Genomic DNA, 19,919 nt, shown 5'->3' with positions numbered 1-19,919 from the left:
TCTGGGTACAATAAGAATTGGATGCATACTATTTCATTTCATCAAGTAATACGTATTTTAAAAATAAGTTTATTTAATTTCTTATGTACTTTAAAAATAAAATAAACTTTTACACGAGGAATTTACATTGTTATCATTGTTATGATTTGCTAGTCTCATTATTCTCACCCGCATCCATTTCCTCTTTAACTTTCATCTGCAAGTTTTGCATACTCGTCCTCCGCCGTCGTAAAGTAACTGTAGAGGTTGGTGTTATTCTTGGCGTCATCGCCACCATTGTAATCTGGATTTGGTTCCCAGCCGTAATAGTCGGATAAGAGGAGCAGGCAACTCCAGTAAATTATAAAAAATGCAATGAAAATTGCAGCAAACGCTACAAACGCGTATCGCTGTATGAAATCCATGATTAATTTCTTATAATTGGGCGTTGTGGCTTGCTCTTCTTCATATTTTCCAAGATGCCTCGTCATCCTAATATTTGAAAGGTTTCAGGAGGTACTTAATATAGATTAGTCTTTGTATACCTGTGTATATATGCACATAAGTAGTACTACATACATACATATGAACTCACCAGTAAATAGTGGTGAACAATAGGAGGCCGAGAAAGACGAAAAATATGCAAAACACCATCCATATATCTATTGCCATTGGGTAACTCACCGTTGGGCTTTGCTCCCTGCTTGGTACATACAGTTTAATGTATCTTATGACTTCAGTTATGAGTATTTAAATGACGGGGTATTGAATTAAAGAAAGACATCATCTCCTTCTGCACCACATCTTACCGCACTGATGCGAACATGGCCGTAAGAGTCAGCCCAGTCGTCATCGATATCGCTATTCTAGCCTCCACCATGTCGACAGGAAGAAGAAAGCAGAGCCAAGTAATCAAGATGAGGAGGACCGACCTTTGATTTTTTTGGGGGAACTTTTGTCAAAATTAATTTTAATAAATAATTCGAAATTTATTTACGGCAAATAAGTCTGCACGAGATGATAGCTTAATTTTCGTCTCATTTTCAGAGTAAAGGTGAGTGCAGAATAATTACCATCTGTGTGTGAAATAGTGCAAACGAATAAATAACATAGCAATGCGTGGTTATATTTCAACTCACTCCTAAAATCGTCAAACATTTCCCGGATATATAATTTTGCCTCCCCATTTGGACCTGCGCATGAAATCTGCAAGTCAAAGTTTGGATCTTCAGGATCGTTTAAATAAATGCCTTTGCTTATGCTCCCGTTATACACGTTCCACATGATATCAAACTGACTGGCATTGTACGAATCTGAAATTAATATGGGTAATGAAATGTACTTATTATGTTCGTATCATATCTCCACTTAAACAGAAAGGTACGGAGAGACTTACAGCTTCGGATGTAATACTTGCACGTTTGAGTATCTGCAGGAAAATATTCAAATGACATGTTACATCGAAGCTTAAGGGTCGTTCTGAAAGTATATAGAACAAAATGACTAAAAAAATCGAACAAGCAAGACAAAGAGGCCCCTAAACATAAAAAGTTGGATTAAATATCACCTCGCGCTGTAAACTATATCGCCACCGCCCTTTTCGTCAAGAAAGTTGAGCGTGATAAGGTTGGAGATGACAGAGGTTCGCTCAGCAGAAGACATTTCGTCTGTAAAATAAGTAAAGACTTGGCAAATGCTGATTAATAATTATGACATCTTTTGACATCCAAGCCAATACAAATTATGGTGGATAAAAAAATACCAATGAAAATATCTGGTTTCCAAATATGACGAAGAACTGTTGAATCAAAAGTGCGATGTTGGAAATTAATCTTGCCATTTGAACTGGAGGAATTACTTAGGTGCTCAACTATTTTCCAGTCCACCCATTGTAAACCAAAGTCCGTGTCAAGTATCACTTCCTGCATATTTTACATCCATATTAAAATATTTTGGAAAATTGTGTTATAGACTATTCAAACGACATTTTTTAGTGTAACTGTATGCTTATGGAATCATTTGAAATGTGCATACTTCGTCTTTCTCATTGATATGAAGATGGAGACATAGGAGTAAACTCTCCATTTTTCATATGAGTGACGGGGTAGGATCCATTTTCTATATCCTGGAGGCGTTGGCAAGACTGGTCCGCGGACCAGACATGGCAATCTTTACATGGCAATCATTACATTGTAATTTTTACATGGCGGTGACTTACGTTGTTTATCCTTACATAGCCTTATCACTACATAGCACGATCACTACATGGCATATCCTTACATAACATTATACATACATAGCATTATCCTTACATTGCATGAAAGCTACATATCATCTTCATTACACGTACACAAGTTTGAACTGTGTTATGTTATGACAAACTCATTCCATGAACCAGGGTGTTAATATTATTTGGTGTCAAACATAATATATAAAAATATTAACAATTATATTAAAACCTAATAGGACAGTTTATGCTTAGCCCGAACCAGGATTGATTAGTAAACCCACGTTTGTCAATAGTTTTCTGAAAAATTGTGTGCTACTATTTGCACTAATTACTACATTAACTAGCATCAATTCTTCGTATTGCTTGGCTCCAAATTCTAAAAATATTTGCTACCCATTGCCCTTCAATACTTCCCGTGACCAGTGGAGGTCGCCCATACAAAAATTTCGAAATTCAGCCCTCCTAAGTAAATGCGAATCATAAGTTATTTTCCGAGTCCATATTTACTAAATTTCAGCGCTGATTATATCACCTTTTGGAAATCGTTATCGGCCACCCCCTTGTGCCACTCTGGTTAATTTGTGTTTATATTTTACTTCATGTTATTTCATGAGAAAGCACGAGAACCACTATTCCAAATTTCAGCCTTCAAAGTTAATTTCTAAAAATCGGTGCGGGTCACCCCATTAAATTTTCATACGAATGAAAATGTTTCTAATGTCAACTCATAATCTTCCATTAAAAGCCAGTTTGGTGGTTATTATTTATTCGATTGATGTTTTATTCGGTTTTATACGTTCACAAGTTTTGCTGGCTGGTTTGAAAGGAATATGCTATGAAATGATAAAACAATGTAAGGATAATGCTATGTAAGGATGTGCGATGTAATAATAAAGCCATGTAGAGATAATGCTATGTAATGATAATGTGTTTTAAGGATTGCAATGTAAAAATTGCAATGCAATGATTGCCATGAAACGATTGCCATGTATGGTCCGCAAATCTATTTAATCGGCAAGACTACCTGATCAGGATCCAAAGTGCTCGTATTAATGGTTACATCATGTTCATTCTCCAAGTCCTCGGCGGATGCATCAATGAGAACTTGTGGGGCTTTTGGTGTGCTCATACTTGGTCGTGGCGATGTTGTTTCATTCAGCGTGGTCTTCCCGGTTTCTGTACCGCTAAACAAGTTACAGATTTACTTTGTAGAAAGTTTTAAATAATGTGGCACCTCCCAATATTCGATTGACCAGTAAAAGTCGTGGATTTCTTACTTGACCACAAAGAATAAAACAAGAAATGTGACCATGGAATAAGAAATTGTTTCTCCGGTTAAATTTATTCTTAGATTCATTGTAATTCTAAATTGTCTGATGGAATTGGATTGGGCTAAACTGCACAATTTTCAACCTGGTCCGACCCGTCAGGTTTTGTGTAATTCCCAAGGCAGTTAATAAATGTTTACCAATCACATCTAATGAAAAAGATGTTTGACCAGTTGCACTACGATGGCAACATTTAATTTGTGCATTACTTAGAACAATTAGGTAAACGAGTGTGATATTCACTTTAATTCAATTGCATAACTTGGTTGAACCAAAGCCATTTGTTTCTACATTGACTAACGATAAGTACTTATGTATGCAAGTTTTTAGCTCCAACCAGGGGTTCACATTTGCGGATACATATATTTATCACATTTACAAAAGATCTAAATACATGGACAATGCGTACTACACTTGATTCTTAGCTACATTGGAAATTTTGTTAGTTATATATTGATATCATCACCGATTTGACTATAATAACAGAATTATGGGTGTTGTTAGGCGATTTTGCAAGGCTATGTATTTGATAGTGGGCTGCTTCCCCGTGCAAACCGGTGACGCTTGGCTACAGGATGTTTACAGATTTTGTGGAAAGACAATTACATGTATTACTTTTGAACGCGTAATCAAATTTGCACCAAATTTGGCACACACCATCTCGAAGGTCACGACCACACCTTCCCAAAGTTTCAAGTTTCTACCTTCAAAGATGGCCCCCAAAAGTTACCCCAAAGTGGACGAACCTTAAAAGCGGTTTCCGAAGCTAATTGGGCCGCGAAAGGTGCCTAAACGATAATCCAAAAATTTGAAATCCATCTTATCGTGTCCCCCACATATAATTGTATCAATTTTGTAAGAAAACGCCAGTAACTAGTTTAATCCGACCAACGTATGCGACGAAATGCATACCCCTCAAAACGATGAATTCTGCCACCCTGAAGAACATTGATCGCCACGATGGCAATCAGAATCTTGCAACCAAAAGACAGGTCACAATGCAATCCCAGGTGTCTCCTGGACACGTTAATCGTATTGTATAGCACAATTTTAAAAAAGCCTTGCAGAGGAAGGCGAAAGTCCGCGCACTTAAATTTACCCATATGGTAAACAAAAAAACTAACAGCCGGAGGCTGTTTGAAGGTCATGTTGGGAATAAAAATTCCGAATTTGTCGTCACATTGGACGGGACACTCTGCTGCTTGTAAAACTTCAACAGGACAAAAATAATTTGCTGCAAAACCGACCGAAAGCAGATTTCAAAGCATGGGTCTGAAAAGAAGGAAAAGTTGTCTGATTGATTCTTGGTGGCAGGTGCAATGACGGACCGTGGAGTGCGAACATTGATACCTGTTGGGTCTAATGCAAAAATAAACTCGAAGTACTTTATGGACAGTGTTTTACATAAGTTGTTGGAGGTCAAAATTGTAAAGAAACAATTTGGGGAGCCTGACAAGGTTTGCATCCATCACGACGCGACATTTTCATATATGGCCGCATTTACCCAACCGGACGCCCAAGATTTAAAGGCAAACCCCGGAATGACCTCGATATCTTTTTCCGGGGTACACATTAAGTAACCTGACACCAGTCCGATGGAATTTTTGGGTTTGTAGGCTTAGAAAAAAGCTTTTTCAATGGAAGAGATAAAAAATGTCTGTTGTTTGGAAACCCCTTTCACCGAGTATAACACTTTGAGGTCACTTTTTGCGCTCATTTTTGAAGATAGAAATTTGAAACTTGGTACATGTGTGACCGTGATCTTGGGGATTGCGTGTTCGAAATTTGGCGCCAAAACTTATAAAGGGTTCGCAGTTTACCCATAAAATTGTCTTTCCACAAAATCTGTAAACACCCTCTGTATGTGGAGTTATTCCAGAATAGCTATGGTCCGTCGTGGAGGAGAAAGAAATCAAGAGTATTGTGACGAGAATATTCTTATGTACAAACTGGCTTGATGATTATATTAGAATGTATTAATTATAATTGGAATATGATAATTTTTTAGATCACCTACGTCGGTGGAATCCAGTACTTATCTAGTTGTATATTTAAGTAAATGTGATTGGATGTGCACCCATGAACTGAGATTAATTGTCGATTATGCGAGTTGTCTGAATACAGACAAATGCAGTCAATTACTTATAAGATATAACCTTTCCACAAATAATATCTATGACAGAATGAAAGTGTAGAAACTTTATTACTTCCAGCAAAAAATAGGTACCATAATATTCAATTTAAACTGACTAAAAAATTATTCATCCATAAATACATTTGAGAACCGAGGAGCCAAGATGGCTTGCAGTACTTGCATACAACTCACAAAGTTTGTGAGTTGAAAATTAGTGAATACAAAAATGCCTGAAGTATATCATGGGTGGACAAGAGCAATTATAATGTAGCATCATATCATATTAGTATTACTATAGACTGTTTTCTATCATAATCCTCTTTGGTTGGTGTGTTTATGGTCGAGATTTTATTTATCCACTGAAATTGGACGCCCTTTATATGCACATACATCTATGTACCATAGTGTTCATAACTAGCCATTCCGGTGCTGCTCGTTTTGTTAGTTTAATGACAGAAATGAACGAAACCTAACTACATACATATTAAATTATGTTTAGATTCCCATCCAGCTGAATAATCCCTTTTTGTCATGAACTTCGCTTTGAGAATTTCTATAGTGTTTTTTGCATGGGGTGGGGGTGGGGTTCTTGGTGGTGGTGGCATTCTTTATCCTCGCGAGTCTGAGAGTCGTGAGGTGGTTTCTTTAGATGGGATTTGGGAATTTCGAGCTGATTATAACCATGCTGGATTCAAAAAGCGATGGTTTATGGGTCCGTTGTCACAGGTAAAAAATCCTGCATAATTAAGCAGACGCCATAGAAATGTACCAACTTGACAAAATAAGAATGGCTTTTCTCGGGACAGAGTGGACATACGGAAATGATGCCGGTGCCCTCAAGTTGGAATGACATCACACAAAGCAAGAAACTGCGTGAGTATATAGAAGTATTTCACAAAATGATTCATCTTATCACATCTCATAGTGTTTTCGTCGTTATCTTTCTACAAGCACATCAAACAAATAGTCATACGACTAGTAAAATGGAAACTGAAATTTAAGTTTAAACTGCAGGTGACCACGTTGGCTGGGTTTGGTACTCAACAACATTCTTTGTTCCCAAGCGATGGAAGGATAAAACTCGAACGTGGCTGAGATTCGGATCCGCAAATCGGTGGGCGGACGTAGTACGTGATGGACAAATCAATTTCATGTAAATATGTAAAAGTTTTTTACAAATACTATGTTGGTTTAAAGTGGATAAATGGACACCATTTAATGAATCACTCTGGGGGATATCTCCCTTTTGAAGGTATTAAGAAATATTACCAAATTCTAAAAGTGCATGTCATGTTTTACACTCTCTAATCTTTCTTTTCTGTATGTTTAATGCTTATGGAATAAAGGGGATGCTGGTCAGTACCTCAAGTTTGGGGATAATAACGTGGTTGTGGTCGCTCTCAACAACACGCTCACCCAAGCCACCATTCCACAGGGGACACTTTCTTACCCTAACGACACTTCCAGATACCCCTCCGGGTATACCGTCCAGTCCTACAACTTTGACTATTTCAACTATGCTGGCCTCCACCGACCTGTGCTACTCCATACAACGCCAAAAATATATCTGAGTGACCTTTCCATAATCACAGACTTTGATGGTCACGAAGGTGCGTACCGAAAAAATGGATTCTCATTTTCTTTTACTGAATCGTGCCAGATATTTATTTTTCCTGGTGTCCCTGTTCAGGTCGTGTGTATTACACTGCATCAGTGTCGTTTCCCACAGAATGGGAAAACTATGTCAACTTTGCTGAACATTCTCAGCAGACCAACTGCCATGTCGCAGTGTTAGACGCTTCCGGTGTTACGGTTGCATCCAGACACGGATGTTCAGGACTGCTGACCATTCCCAACGTGAAGCTGTGGTGGCCGCACCTGTCACAACCCAAGGGGGAGGGTTCGGGATATCTTTACACTTTCCAGACAACCATTTTGAGCAACACAACCTTGGAATTTGATGTATATCGTTTAAAATTTGGGGTAAGGACCGCAAAAGTTGATGGCAGCCAATTTCTCGTGAACGGGAAACCCTTTTACTTTCGGGGGTTTGGGAGGCATGAGGATTATAGCGTGAGCACTAAATCATTCAAGTAGACTTGAATTTAACCACATTATACGATCATAAACTGGAAATATTAACTACTCATCCATCATTGAACGTATAGATTCGTGGCCGTGGAGTGGATCCAGTAATGTTGGTGAAAGATCACAACTTGCTTTTGTGGACTGGGGCCAATTCATATCGGACGTCTCACTACCCTTACGCAGAGGAGATCCTTGATCTAACTGATGCTTTGGGCATTGTGATCATTGACGAGTCCCCAGCTATTGGCTTGACGTAATTTTTCAAATTAGTTGCCGTTTCATATACTTGTAAATGTATTATGTACGTACAGCACTTAATAATTCAGTGGGTTTGGACCTGACTTGAAACGCGAACATATCTCAGTAATGGCAGATTTGGTTCAGAGGGACAAGAATAGAGCGTCTGTTCTAATGTGGTCGATCGGAAATGAGCCAAAATCACTGGAAACATTGGCACCGTCGTATTTTGAGTTTGGTCACTATAATGCTCACTCACTTAAGTTGACAAAATTCATATGCGTTAAATACATTTTGCAGAGATGTGATTAAATCGACTCGAGCTTTCGACCCTGCCAAGCGTCCAATCACCATCGTATTATCGCAAAATTTTTCAAAGGGTGACGTAAGTGGTAAATGCATGAGACTGCCTTGATGCTTTAATAAATGTACTTATTGTCCTTAACTTTGCTAATGTGAATTTATGTATTCCAATTGTCCGCTTACAGTGCCCCCCTTCCATGGATGTTGTGAGCATCAATCGTTATTATGGCTGGTATGGCGATACTGGAAGAACGGAAGTGATTTCACTCCAAATTCCAACGGAAGTCAATCTCTGGGCTAAAACTTGTCACAATAAACCCGTCCTAATCACAGAATATGGAGCCGGAACGGTTGCTGGGGTGCACCAAGTATGTGTAGATATTTAGCATTAATAAATTAATTCCTCTCACTCAATAGGATATTGATTTTGAAATGCGAACCACAACTAATTAACCGTAATATGGAAAAAGAGCCCCTCCTTTGTGTGGACCGAAGATTTCCAAGTGGACTACCTGCGTGCCCATTTTGCAGCTTTTGATCATCTCCGATCTTCCAAGGCGCAGTTTGTGGGAGAAATGATTTGGAATTTTGCTGACTTTGCCACACCACAAGGTTAACATCCACTCAAGTGTACATAAGACTTTGTAATTATGCAAATCTGGGGCGAATGTGTATTTTTCCAATCAGAGACTTTCCGACCTTGGGGTTGCATGAAGGGAGTGTTCACAAGGGAACGTCAGCCGAAGGCAGCGGCTCATTTCGTGCGAGCCAGGTACTGGGCTTTGGCACGCCAGGATAACTTGACAAGTTCTGTCCAGCTACCAAATGATCTCCATTGTTTTTACTAGACTTCAATTTTATTCGATTGTCACCTAATGTTTTTTATTACTTTTACTTTCAAGATAATTTTAATCCTAATATGCTTAATTAAGCATATTGTTTATTGGTAAAATGACTGTATATATAAATACGTTCTTATCAAGGTTGGTTTACTCGGTGTCTCCCTTATTAGATCTTGTCAATCATACCTTATCATCAGTGATTATCAGATCATGCTCAAAATTAACAACTATGGTGATAACTGATCATTATTAATTCTCCAATGAGCTGAAGAATTTATTTCTTCAAGGTTACGTAAAGTAACCATCCCTACGTACTTATGCACCCTTTTCTCCCTTCTGTTGCAATGTTTGCACATGAAACTGAACCAAAACTACCAAATAAGTCACGACCACTCCCGAAATCTGAAAATATACAAGACCCATTAGTAACCATTATTGAGGGTGTTCTGCAATCTTGCATATGTCTAAGCACATTATCAGTTCAAAATTGAGAGGACATGTAAATTGTACCGATGTAAGTGTGGCTTTCGATACGGTGAAATATCCCAACCCAGACAATGTGAGTGGATGGCTCCTCACGTAGTCTATAATTTGTGTCAGGTTGTCGTTTTCGTCGTCATCTTCCTCAGACACAACGTCCTTTCTTTTCCAGCTCAGCTCCTGCACTCGGTCAGCCAGTTTCGTCGTCTAACATTACAATAGTTTGCTTTACAAAATTATATGTAAAGCTTTATTTTTGAAAGCATAATTTGTGCATACTGCATCCGGTAACCTTTGTGCCATGTATGCGACACAAATCATTTTTGAAATGATAATGGAGGCTGTCGTGACGCTAACAAAGAAATTTGCTTGCATTCCAAAGCGAGACAAGGTGGCAATGATCATGAAGATGTTGAGGCAGAATGAGAGGGTGTGCTCCGTAAAAATGACCAGAGTTAAGAACCCGGTGCAGTCCGCAACGTGACCCCAAACTGCAACCATGTCGAAGTACGAGTGGAGTAGACGCTCCATTTCACCACGAATGGGGTCGTTCTCCAGAGAGGAGGCCGCGTGGGTCTTGGTGGTGACGTCTGCCACGGGTCGAGCCAGTGGCCAACCAGGACCTTTCTTGCGACTGTGGGTCTGGATCAATAGCAGCTCCTCGAGATGAACGGCCAAGGGCCCGGCATCCGCCTTCTTGGTCATCTCCCTCTGTCGACACTCCACCTCCAATTCTAGAGAGTGGGTGAAGGTGCCCATGAAGGCGAGGAGCAAAAAGGTCGCCACTTCCAAAACCAACTCCAACGACCATATGCACATGCTCTGGACCTGGATGAACTCCAATATTTCAGAAATCCAGGCACGTCTCCGGCATGGAGATATCAAACGAAGGAAGTGGGGCCCGGAACTAAGTATTTCTCTAACCCATAGAGGAAAAGGAGGCTATAAGTGATATAATTTTACCAATTATGTAGTCTGCATATATTCTGAATAGACTTTACCTCGAGGCCAATGATATTGCCATGATGCAGAGATAAAGTTTTTCGTGTACCGTCCATCTCTCCCAACTGCTACGCCAGTGATGCTTCCCCTCAGGGTGTGTCTTGTCCTTGGTTTGGAGGCAATGGAGAACTTGTCGCACCTTAGAAAATGCTACCACTGCACCAATTCGTATCGTTAGATTGACGACAAAACCAACGAAACGAAAAGATCCCAGAGCGAGATCTACGACGACACTTGGTTTGCCTGCATAGTCATATGCAAGCCTTATAAGAGCTATTGTACACTCACCAGCTGAATACGTTTTGTAAATTTTACAGGTCGTGCTTTAGTAAATGTATTTATAAATTAAATAGGTACCAGTGTGATTGCCCCCCTCGAATTCTGGAGGTGGTGGCGGAGGCATAGGACATCCTTCGTTATTCTCTGACCCTCCTTCATAACCTTCTGGACCATCGTCATCATGATCTGGCCCCCTTTGAAGTGCAATAACAGCCAAAAGGTTGCCCACCGTGATGGCCATCCCTATAAAACAAAGAACTGCTTTAGGACTGCAAATCCATGAAAATTTATCCCAATCTAAGGGCCCAGGCTTAAATAGCAGCACGTTTGTCAGCCATGTTACCACACGGGTTTTGTTCAGAGGGAATACGTCAAAGCTGTTCTTTTTTCTGGAGGATGTTGTCATGATTGTGACCGTTTCCGTTAAAACTCCCAATTATGTATGTGAGTCCATCTACTGATGCTTCCCCTATTCACTGAGGGAGGAGTAAATCCTGAGTGAGTGTTTGCATTTATTTACACACATTTAAATTGCACTCAAAATCTTTAATGGCACAAAGAGTTTACATAATACATGAAATGCCTCTTTGTCGACGATCAAGGGCTCCAATCAATCAGCTAATGGATTTACACAAAAGGGTAAAGCTAAAATGTCGTCATGTTATATAAGCTACTTAAGCAGATCAGCCTACTCTCATTTAGAATTTTGTGAGGCATTATATTTTATTCGGTGCTATGAAAATGAACTTTTTGACATTATAAACTTTGACCGTCCGCTCTGAGAATGTTGAATGAATTTAAGTATTACTATGAAATATGTAACAGTAAATTATGTATGACCAGCCTTGAAGACATGCTTTCATCCTTTTAACAATAAATCGCAAAACAATACATAAATATGTATGCATATTAAGGTTCATTTCACATAGTGCATGTATGCGTAATCCTGTCAACCTGTCAACTGTATGATATCATATCGATATCTGCTGCACACAGAAATATGTAGAAACAAGTCAACATTGAATGGTAAATTACGATCATTGTTTTTGAAGACTAATTCAATAGTGTGGATGGGCACAGATTTTAAGATATGTCTTTATACTTGAAACTATATCATCCAATTACACAATTGAAATATCCGATATCCAATCTGTCAATTCATATAGCAACCAACGTTACTCAACCAATATGCGATCTTATAAGTTTCTAGACATTTGTTGATGAGTTAATTTCCAATTGGCGTGAGTAGATAAAGCCGTGCGGAGTATGTAAATACCTACACAGTGTGCATGGAAAGAAATAAAAGTAGATTATTTGAGTGCTTCTTCTGCAAGAAAATATCACTGCTCGTCTAATAAGAACAAAAACTGATTGTTGATTATTTTTGTTTCACTCTTCATTCTACATAAATTCTTACTTAAAATGCTGATTTCGAAGTGGTACTTTTTTCTAGGCTTCCTCTTCATTACAGGGAATCGAGTTTTTGCAGTCACAGAAGGTGCATATACAAAAATAAGCATTCATTCTTGTTATATGTACAATTTAAATTGCTTAAATCAGATAGCGAGTATTGGACGCAGGATGCTCAAACTAGACTTTTGCAAAGAATCGCCACCCCATTAATTGAAACAAAAGCCAAAAATATATTATTTTATTTGGGAGACGGAATGTCACTCCCAACTATTTCCGCCGCAAGAATTCTGAAAGGGCAAAAGGTTGATAAGTACGAATTCGGGGAGGAAGCAGAGTTGCACATGGAGTCGTTCCCTTTCACCGGAACCTCAAAGGTAATTCAAAAGTACATCGCATAAACGTAAAAGCATAGAATGAACATAAATATTTACAATAAACTCTGTAGTCATAACTCATACATATATGTAAATCCTCAGACGTTCTGCTTTGACGCACAAGTCGCCGACAGTGCATGTTCTGTTACGAGTTATTTGGGTGGTACAAAAGCCAATTATGGAACAATTGGACTCACGACTGCTGTACAGCGGAAGTCTTGTCCTGGACAAGCTGACACTAAAAACCACGTGGCTTCATTGCTGTCCTTGGCGCAGGTGTGGATTACGCCCGGAGTCTCTTTTTTAAGTCAAAATAAATTCAATTTTTAAGCGTATACTATATTAAGGCTGCTGGAAAGTCAACTGGAGTCATTACTACGACTCGAATAACTGACGCTAGTCCTGCAGGGACATATGGCCATGTTGCTGAAAGAGATTGGGAGAATGATGCTGCGATTCGAAGAGATAACCAGGACCCAGAATTATGCGATGATCTTCCTGAACAATTAATTTTGCGAGAGCCTGGGCGAAACATTAATGTAAAATATTAAATACGGCACATGACCAGTATTTGCAATTAATTCATCTAATCTGTGTCGAAGGTAATTCTTGGGGCTGGTCGCAAAAACTTTCTCCATCAGAATCAAACCGACCCAGAGTATCCGAATGTCAGAGGGGAACGAACGGATGGCAAAGACTTAATCCAAGAGTGGAAAGCTTCCAAGAACCCGACAAATTCAAAATATGTAAACACAAAGGATGAACTTTTAGCTGTGGACACTTTGACGACCGATTTTCTATTAGGCCTTTTCGAGCCGGATGACAGAGGTTATGTTGACCAACTTGAGGGGAAAAATGACCCTTCATTGGAAGATATGGTTCAAGTTGGAATTCAGATTCTTAAGAAAAATCCAAATGGATTCTTCCTGTTCGTGGAAGGTGGACTAATTGATAATGCACACCATGGAAATATGGCACAGAGAGCTTTGTTTGAAACGATTGAATTTGATCAGGCCATAAAACTTGGAGATGAACTCACAAATGATGATGATACACTAATCGTGGTCACTGCGGATCATGCCCACGTCATGAGCTTTTCTGGTAACACAATGCAAATATCTGTAGAACCATATACATTAACCAAATAATACCTTTACCATCAGCGTACTTAAAACTTTTCCGGTGATTTGATAATAATTTTAGGGCACGCTTCTCGTGGTCATTCCATTTTGGAGGTTACGGATCAATTTGTGGAAACTCTGGACGATCTTCCATATCTTACCTTATCATACGCAAATGGTCCCGGCCCTTGGGTAGACCCGGAAACTGGAAAACGTAGGAATGTTACGTCTGATGATTTCCATGCCATTGACTACAAGGTCGCAGCAGCTGTGCCCCGCAGGTCAGAGACACATGGAGGAGACGACGTGCTTATTTATGCCAAGGGTCCCTTTGCTCACCTATTAAGTGGGACTCATCAACAGAGTTATATTCCACACGTTGTTTGGTATGCGGCCTGCATCGGGCCGGGCGCCAAGCACTGTGACAACCATCCTGGATTTGATGGTGCGCATGGCGTGCACATGAACAAGTCGTTGTCATTAATGTCCATTTTATTTATTATTTTCTTTTCTCGAGTAATTTAACACAGCTTTTAAGAAATCGTTGTCATTTTAAGCTTATTTCAGTAGTTAATGTCTTTCTATCTGTAAATCAAGATGAATCAGAGTTTAACACTTGTTCCTTTACGCGCTTATCACATAACTTCAAACTTGATTCATGTACATAATAATAAAAATGGTTGTTAAACCTTATCTATTTTACTTAATGGGCAAGGTTACACAAATATGTGTGCATAGTGTAAATGCAAGTAATTGACTTCTTCAGTTAGTCATGAAGAGTCAATCAATGGAACCACATATGAATTTGATGAAGGTTGCATTTGTTTTCGTACTTGAATGCAAGTACATATTTGTATGTGTGCAACGTACCGACGAAATATTGCTAGCATTGGTATCTAACTGATCCAGTGGTTCCGATCCACTGCTCCATTTTCGTACTTGGTATCATAAAGGAGTCAAAATGTCACCAGACGTCAATAAACCGTCGCAAACGCGCATACGGAAGTAGCTTCAGACGTACTTCACCCCAAACGGTCCCACCACAACTCGGGAACACTTAATTTCACTCTATTTCACCTATAGATTAATTTTTTGTAAAAATCTCATTTTGCCCCGACCACACCCCCTGGCGACGAGGGGGTGTGGAACAACTCGGGAACACTTAATTTCACTCTATTTCATCTATAGATTAATTTTTTATAAAAATCTCATTTTGCCCCAACCACACCCCTGGCGCCTAGGGGTGTGGCACAACTCCGGAACACATAATTTTACTCTATTTCACCTATAGATTAAATTGCACTAAAAATCTCATTTTGCCCCAACCACACCCCCTGGGGCCGAGGGGGTGTGGCACAATCGGGGAAGCACTTAATTTCACTTAATTTCACTTAATTTCATTTAATTTCACTCAATTTCACCTAATTTTACCCATAGATTAAATTGCACTAAAAATCTCATTTTGCCCCAACCACACCCCCTGGCGCCGAGGGGGTGTGGCACAACTCCGGAACACATAATTTTACTCTATTTCACCTATAGATTAAATTGCACTAAAAATCTCATTTTGCCCCAACCACACCCCCTGGGGCCGAGGGGGTGTGGCACAATCGGGGAAGCACTTAATTTCACTTAATTTCACTTAATTTCATTTAATTTCACTCAATTTCACCTAATTTTACCCATAGATTAAATTGCACTAAAAATCTCATTTTGCCCCAACCACACCCCCTGGCGCCGAGGGGGTGTGGCACAACTCCGGAACACATAATTTTACTCTATTTCACCTATAGATTAAATTGCACTAAAAATCTCATTTTGCCCCGACCACACCCCCTGTCGCCAAAGGGGGTGTGGTCCGGTTGCCCCCAAAAGTTGATAGGATCCTCCCCCTGGGGTCCTATGTATGATGGCGAAAACCGATTTCGATTATCTCGATCCGTTCTCCTGATATCCTGCTGACAGACAGACAGACAGACAGACAGACAGACAGACAGACAAAGTCTTCACATAAAGTAGCTGAAGCTACTTAATAAATGTCGTCTTGCCTCATAAACTTTTTTGGCAAATAAATAGTTTATTTAATAAAATAATCCTGATGCGACATAAAATAATGTAGCGAAATTAGAATAAGAGTTCAACTATCCGCAGAATAAGATTCAGTATTAAGTATTCACTCAATCGATTTGAATTTAAATTTAAAAGAATTATTTAGTAGAGGTTTTCCACAGCTACTTCTCAGAAATGTTGGTTAGTAAGCACTTCTTTAGAAAATTCGAACAAATTGCCTTACATTTTATTCCACTCAATGGTAGTTCTCTCAAAAATTCTCCCAGAAATGGATACAATTGATACTACTTTTTGGGCTCTGTACCTTTTCGGAAGCGTGTTTCGGGGGTGGAGGTGAGTGAATATCGAGAACTCGTGCCATTTGTAGATTGCCACTGGACGACATGCACAAATTTCATTCCATCGTGTCCAGGAGGCTATAAAGAACTGAACCGCGATCGAAATGGTTAGCCGTCATTCTAATCAGTCAAACCTTTGTTGTTTTAATTATCATTACATAAATATGTATATTTGTCTGCATCTGATTTTAGGGTGTCCTACGAGTGGGCATTCTAGAAACTACTGTTGTCGAGGCGTGGGTCCACCTTGCATCACGACATCCTGCACCACCTTCATCCCCTCATGCCCCTCGGGGTACAAGGAGTTGGATCGAGATAAGGTGAGCTGTCCTGGCTCCCAGTCAAAGAATGTGTGCTGTCGCCCAGGCCATGGTCCCCAGTGTTACACATCGTCATGTACTAAATTCATACCCAGCTGCCCGAGCCCTTGTCGAGAAAGGCAGAGGTTGCGGGGGTCGGCTGCAGATTGTCCAGAGTCTGGAATGTCTCGAAATGTTTGCTGTCTTTAAACATTTTACAATTTGCGTACTAAACATTATTGCATAGCGTAATTATAATTCAGTTTAAACATCGTTTTTGTCACCGTCGGAAATTTGGAGTTCACATTTGTTGAATACTTGTCGATATAAAAAATCTGTTGAATTAATTGCAAATTTTCGATATTATTCAGTGTGGTGCATGGTCAGATCCTGGATACACACACATGGTTATTGAATGGAAATTGTGAATATAATTATAATCAGAATGGCATAAATACATAAATAAATGACAATTTCTGGCTAACACCTAAATAATGACTAACAATTAACAAGTATGTGCATAACAATAGTCGGCATAATCATTATGATCAATAGCTTATTAGAGAGCAAAGAAAGAATAAAGAATGGAAATGGAAAAATAAAATTTGCTTATTGATTGGTCACGTAACCTGTTATTTCCAGGAATATTTACATGCATTATTTCACAATATGTATGATCTCAAATAAATACAGATATGCATACACACTGTAAACACTTTGTGCATTAATATTACATATGTATCTCATGTGTATGAACATTACGCCGAGGCACACACAACCGGGATGGCATGAGGTGATTCCATTCTATTCTGAGGTGATAATGAAATTTTGCAAATTTTAGAGCACATAATGCAAATTAAATATATAGCTTCTCGCTTGAGTAGCATTTGCAACTTAATATTTATGAGAACATCTGCGGATTTAAGCAGTTTAAAAATAGAACCAGGTACTAGGAATTTTAACACGCTAAAGTCAAAAGTCTATCAGAATTGCTCACGTACTCGACCTTACGCCAGCAAATATTTTAAACTTTTCAACTGGAGAATAAAATATCCAATTACCAATTAATGGCCGAATACAACTGTTGCAAACCTAACCAAAATAATAATTTTGCAAGTATTCCGCCAGACAAACCGGAAGGAGACCGACGACAATACAAGCAAAGATTTTTCTGTTTGTTATGTGAACTTCAAATCCCGGACGAAACGATGGTCGAAGATGTGCGGGTACGACCCTCCGTTTTAAAATATCCTCCAGGTGGTGGTCAAGAATACTTTCCGTTTCTTGAGCAAATTTCAAAACGTGCTTCGTCCACACTGATGACGACGACCAGTAGTGACTATGTGACGCTGTGCAGTTACTGCAGTTGCATTTTGCGAGCACAATGGGCTATCTACGAGCAGCAGCCAGGAAAATTGGTACCCCCTGAAAAACGAACCTATCAACCTCACATCTTCATTTGTGGAGTGTGTGGGGTTCAGACTTATCGAAGAAGAGTGAGAGCCTTACCGACCGATGTAACAAGAATACTTATGAAAAATGAATTTAATATTGAAAAATGGTCAGCTGGTTCAATTTTATAAATTGGTATGTATGATATATCCATTTTCAGGAATTCCCATTTCTGTTTTCAAGAAGAAAGCCTGGGAGTGTTTGTCTGACGCAGCACACAGCTCCTCACACAAAAGTCCAAGTCGTGGTTTGTTTGGACTGCTTTGAAACGCTAAGTCTCCAAAAGGCGGACTATGATAGGATGGGTGTCCCCTTGCTTCAGAGGGGTTACAGTTGGGTCAGCAGGACTGACTCTCCGACTAGGGTACAAAATATACCCGTGGCGGCTTCGTCACGTAGATACGACAAGGTTTGCATTTATCAACCTATCAACATTGGCAAGTAATAATATACAGATTACTACATACAGTAAAAATTTAAAGTGCAGGGTCCGACAGGAAGCTCTGTTCACACGTTAAGTCAATCTTCCAAATCTTTTCGCCCTCAACGTGTTTCAGTGTCTGGATTTCCGGGACAGGCGTTTTATCCTACAACGTCTCACTCTGTGACCAACACCAACACTCCTCCTGGATCATATCAACCATCTCGACGATGCTCAGTATCACAAATACCGTGCAGTAGCAGTAAATACTCATCCGAAGTACCCCAATCTTCACTCAATTTATTACGATCCGAATTCACTCCAGGAATTCATTCCAGGCTCCATTACCCGACACCACCCTCAACTTCATCATTTCGTGATTCGACAAGCCTGGACCGATTACAACCTCATAGATCGATTCTAAATGAACAATCCCCTGCTTCGAATACCTTCTCTAAATCATCAACTTTGCAACCGCCCATTATTGAGGGAACCCCGTCATTGTATAATTCCCACTGTGATTTACTCCCACAGCAATTCGAGCTCAATAATAATAATCATCACACCGGCAGAGAAGGCGTTACATATTCTCTATTTTATTTTCATCAACTTTATCTTCAACTAAAACGAGAGACGCAAGGCAACGAGTACACGAATAGTCATTGTTATCAAAAGGATTTTGGTGCCAGTGCGAATCCTTGCCAAACTCCCAGCTTGGAGTTGAGTCATTTATCTAGAAACAGTAAAAGCTACCCCTCGTCAAACTATTATTGGCCCTGTCCCGAACATCCGCATTACTCACATCCAGTAAACAATTCGGATCAAGGGAAACTCAAAAATACTGAAGATATGGAAACAAATTATACCAAGGATGGTTTATAACCCAACCCGACCTAATACGGCTTTTATAGAACCATCCTGTGGCAAGATCATTTATGCACATGGGTGCAAGTTGACATGACTGTTTTATAAATTGTCCTAGAAACTTGAAATTAATATAGCAAGTATTTTAAAAAATTATGAATTTATTCCCTTGGCCACCAACTATGCTATTTCTATATCTAAAATAAGTATAATATTATTCTTATCCAAGGTTGAAGGTGTAAAAGACGATTTTCATCAAATGACCAAAATAAAGAAGATAATTTTGTATTTCAAGTTTTCCTTTTTATTTTAAGTTAAACCTCAAATGTTGAAACTCGCCAAGATAGTTATGAATATAAGCAAATTGACTAACATTTTTGTGCTCATCTGAATTAAAAGATAACTTCGAAGATAAATTACGGGTTTGTTGATTAATCAGAGAAGCATAGGCTTTCATTTCAATTTTAGCTGGAAATATACGAAAATTTGTTCGATAGCCACAAATTTTAATAAGGCATTAATAAGGCATTAATGAGCATATTTTTTGGTTTTGATAAGGTTTTTTAGATTATAATACCAAACTTTGCAATAAGGATGTGTCACACCCATGTTCTTGACAAAATTAACATATTTATTACATACACCAGCAACAATGACATCTGACA

At 39.2% G+C, this 19,919-nt stretch overlaps 5 protein-coding genes across 10 annotated transcripts; 3 read left to right on the top strand and 2 right to left on the bottom strand.

Moving 5' to 3' along the window:
* Nucleotides 1-53: 53 nt before the first annotated feature.
* Nucleotides 54-5,872, bottom strand: LOC110842243 (glycine receptor subunit alpha-3). 3 transcript variants are annotated; one of them, XM_022087957.2, is made up of 10 exons: nt 5,551-5,872; nt 3,234-3,393; nt 1,742-1,901; nt 1,547-1,646; nt 1,376-1,458; nt 1,119-1,292; nt 977-1,055; nt 789-911; nt 575-679; nt 54-471 (listed from the first exon to the last, which is right to left on the bottom strand). In XM_022087957.2, the coding sequence occupies exons 2-10, from the start codon at nt 3,336-3,338 to the stop codon at nt 186-188; spliced, it is 1,215 nt and encodes a 404-aa protein (XP_021943649.2). In that variant the 5' UTR covers nt 3,339-3,393; nt 5,551-5,872; the 3' UTR covers nt 54-185. The 3 variants fall into 3 exon arrangements, with proteins under 3 accessions (XP_021943649.2, XP_035705510.1, XP_035705516.1); XM_035849617.1 differs by lacking the exon at nt 5,551-5,872 and adding an exon at nt 3,487-3,794; XM_035849623.1 differs by lacking the exon at nt 5,551-5,872 and adding an exon at nt 3,487-3,791 and having other exon boundaries at nt 2,014-3,393.
* A 249-nt stretch (nt 5,873-6,121) lies between these two features.
* LOC110844517 (beta-glucuronidase) lies at nt 6,122-9,281 on the top strand. 2 transcript variants are annotated; one of them, XM_022090738.2, is made up of 12 exons: nt 6,129-6,397; nt 6,478-6,544; nt 6,686-6,798; nt 6,869-6,923; nt 7,018-7,281; nt 7,362-7,744; nt 7,840-8,012; nt 8,086-8,229; nt 8,297-8,381; nt 8,485-8,667; nt 8,770-8,911; nt 8,987-9,281. In XM_022090738.2, exons 1-12 carry the CDS (start codon nt 6,203-6,205, stop codon nt 9,145-9,147), a joined length of 1,965 nt encoding a protein of 654 aa, XP_021946430.1. In that variant the 5' UTR covers nt 6,129-6,202; the 3' UTR covers nt 9,148-9,281. The 2 variants fall into 2 exon arrangements, 1 of the variants encoding a protein (XP_021946430.1); XR_004834363.1 differs by lacking the exon at nt 8,987-9,281 and having other exon boundaries at nt 6,122-6,397; nt 8,297-8,388.
* On the bottom strand, nt 9,163-16,558 carry LOC110863610. 3 transcript variants are annotated; one of them, XM_035849599.1, is made up of 7 exons: nt 16,377-16,558; nt 16,185-16,306; nt 10,981-11,145; nt 10,623-10,866; nt 9,901-10,540; nt 9,652-9,828; nt 9,163-9,543 (listed from the first exon to the last, which is right to left on the bottom strand). In XM_035849599.1, exons 2-7 carry the CDS (start codon nt 16,276-16,278, stop codon nt 9,457-9,459), a joined length of 1,407 nt encoding a protein of 468 aa, XP_035705492.1. In that variant the 5' UTR covers nt 16,279-16,306; nt 16,377-16,558; the 3' UTR covers nt 9,163-9,456. The 3 variants fall into 3 exon arrangements, with proteins under 3 accessions (XP_035705492.1, XP_035705497.1, XP_021968651.2); XM_035849604.1 differs by lacking the exons at nt 16,185-16,306; nt 16,377-16,558 and adding an exon at nt 13,972-14,075; XM_022112959.2 differs by lacking the exons at nt 16,185-16,306; nt 16,377-16,558 and having other exon boundaries at nt 10,981-11,796.
* LOC110844507 (alkaline phosphatase) lies at nt 12,209-14,512 on the top strand. The gene is made up of 6 exons (XM_022090726.2): nt 12,209-12,400; nt 12,463-12,689; nt 12,792-12,965; nt 13,037-13,228; nt 13,292-13,790; nt 13,893-14,512. The coding sequence occupies exons 1-6, from the start codon at nt 12,325-12,327 to the stop codon at nt 14,333-14,335; spliced, it is 1,611 nt and encodes a 536-aa protein (XP_021946418.1). The 5' UTR covers nt 12,209-12,324; the 3' UTR covers nt 14,336-14,512.
* A 750-nt stretch (nt 16,559-17,308) lies between the features above and the next one.
* LOC110863608 lies at nt 17,309-19,542 on the top strand. The gene is made up of 3 exons (XM_022112957.2): nt 17,309-18,034; nt 18,130-18,378; nt 18,457-19,542. The coding sequence occupies exons 1-3, from the start codon at nt 17,585-17,587 to the stop codon at nt 19,270-19,272; spliced, it is 1,515 nt and encodes a 504-aa protein (XP_021968649.1). The 5' UTR covers nt 17,309-17,584; the 3' UTR covers nt 19,273-19,542.
* The last annotated feature ends 377 nt before the right edge of the window (nt 19,543-19,919 follow it).

This window comes from Folsomia candida, unplaced genomic scaffold (genome assembly GCF_002217175.1).
Source record: "Folsomia candida strain VU population unplaced genomic scaffold, ASM221717v1 Fcan01_Sc001, whole genome shotgun sequence".
NCBI classification, from domain to species: domain Eukaryota; kingdom Metazoa; phylum Arthropoda; class Collembola; order Entomobryomorpha; family Isotomidae; genus Folsomia; species Folsomia candida.
This window is presented reverse-complemented; position numbering and strand designations above follow the sequence as displayed.

Coding starts and splice junctions, on each gene's coding strand:
- LOC110844507 (XM_022090726.2), top strand. CDS start 12,325: ATGCTGATTTCGAAGTGGTACTTTTTTCTAGGCTTCCTCTTCATTACA. Junction 12,690..12,791: donor CTTTCACCGGAACCTCAAAG/GTAATTCAAAAG, acceptor GTAAATCCTCAG/ACGTTCTGCTTTGACGCACA. Junction 13,229..13,291: donor AGCCTGGGCGAAACATTAAT/GTAAAATATTAA, acceptor TCTGTGTCGAAG/GTAATTCTTGGGGCTGGTCG.
- LOC110844517 (XM_022090738.2), top strand. CDS start 6,203: ATGAACTTCGCTTTGAGAATTTCTATAGTGTTTTTTGCATGGGGTGGG. Junction 6,545..6,685: donor CACACAAAGCAAGAAACTGC/GTGAGTATATAG, acceptor TTTAAACTGCAG/GTGACCACGTTGGCTGGGTT. Junction 8,013..8,085: donor TCCCCAGCTATTGGCTTGAC/GTAATTTTTCAA, acceptor TTAATAATTCAG/TGGGTTTGGACCTGACTTGA.
- LOC110842243 (XM_035849617.1), bottom strand. CDS start 3,566: ATGAATCTAAGAATAAATTTAACCGGAGAAACAATTTCTTATTCCATG. Junction 1,459..1,546: donor GATATAGTTTACAGCGCGAG/GTGATATTTAAT, acceptor ATATACTTTCAG/AACGACCCTTAAGCTTCGAT. Junction 1,056..1,118: donor AATGTTTGACGATTTTAGGA/GTGAGTTGAAAT, acceptor TTTCACACACAG/ATGGTAATTATTCTGCACTC.
- LOC110863608 (XM_022112957.2), top strand. CDS start 17,585: ATGGCCGAATACAACTGTTGCAAACCTAACCAAAATAATAATTTTGCA. Junction 18,035..18,129: donor TGAGAGCCTTACCGACCGAT/GTAACAAGAATA, acceptor ATCCATTTTCAG/GAATTCCCATTTCTGTTTTC. Junction 18,379..18,456: donor CGTCACGTAGATACGACAAG/GTTTGCATTTAT, acceptor TTTAAAGTGCAG/GGTCCGACAGGAAGCTCTGT.
- LOC110863610 (XM_022112959.2), bottom strand. CDS start 11,308: ATGACAACATCCTCCAGAAAAAAGAACAGCTTTGACGTATTCCCTCTG. Junction 10,867..10,980: donor CGAGGGGGGCAATCACACTG/GTACCTATTTAA, acceptor ATGACTATGCAG/GCAAACCAAGTGTCGTCGTA. Junction 9,829..9,900: donor CACAAAGGTTACCGGATGCA/GTATGCACAAAT, acceptor TTGTAATGTTAG/ACGACGAAACTGGCTGACCG.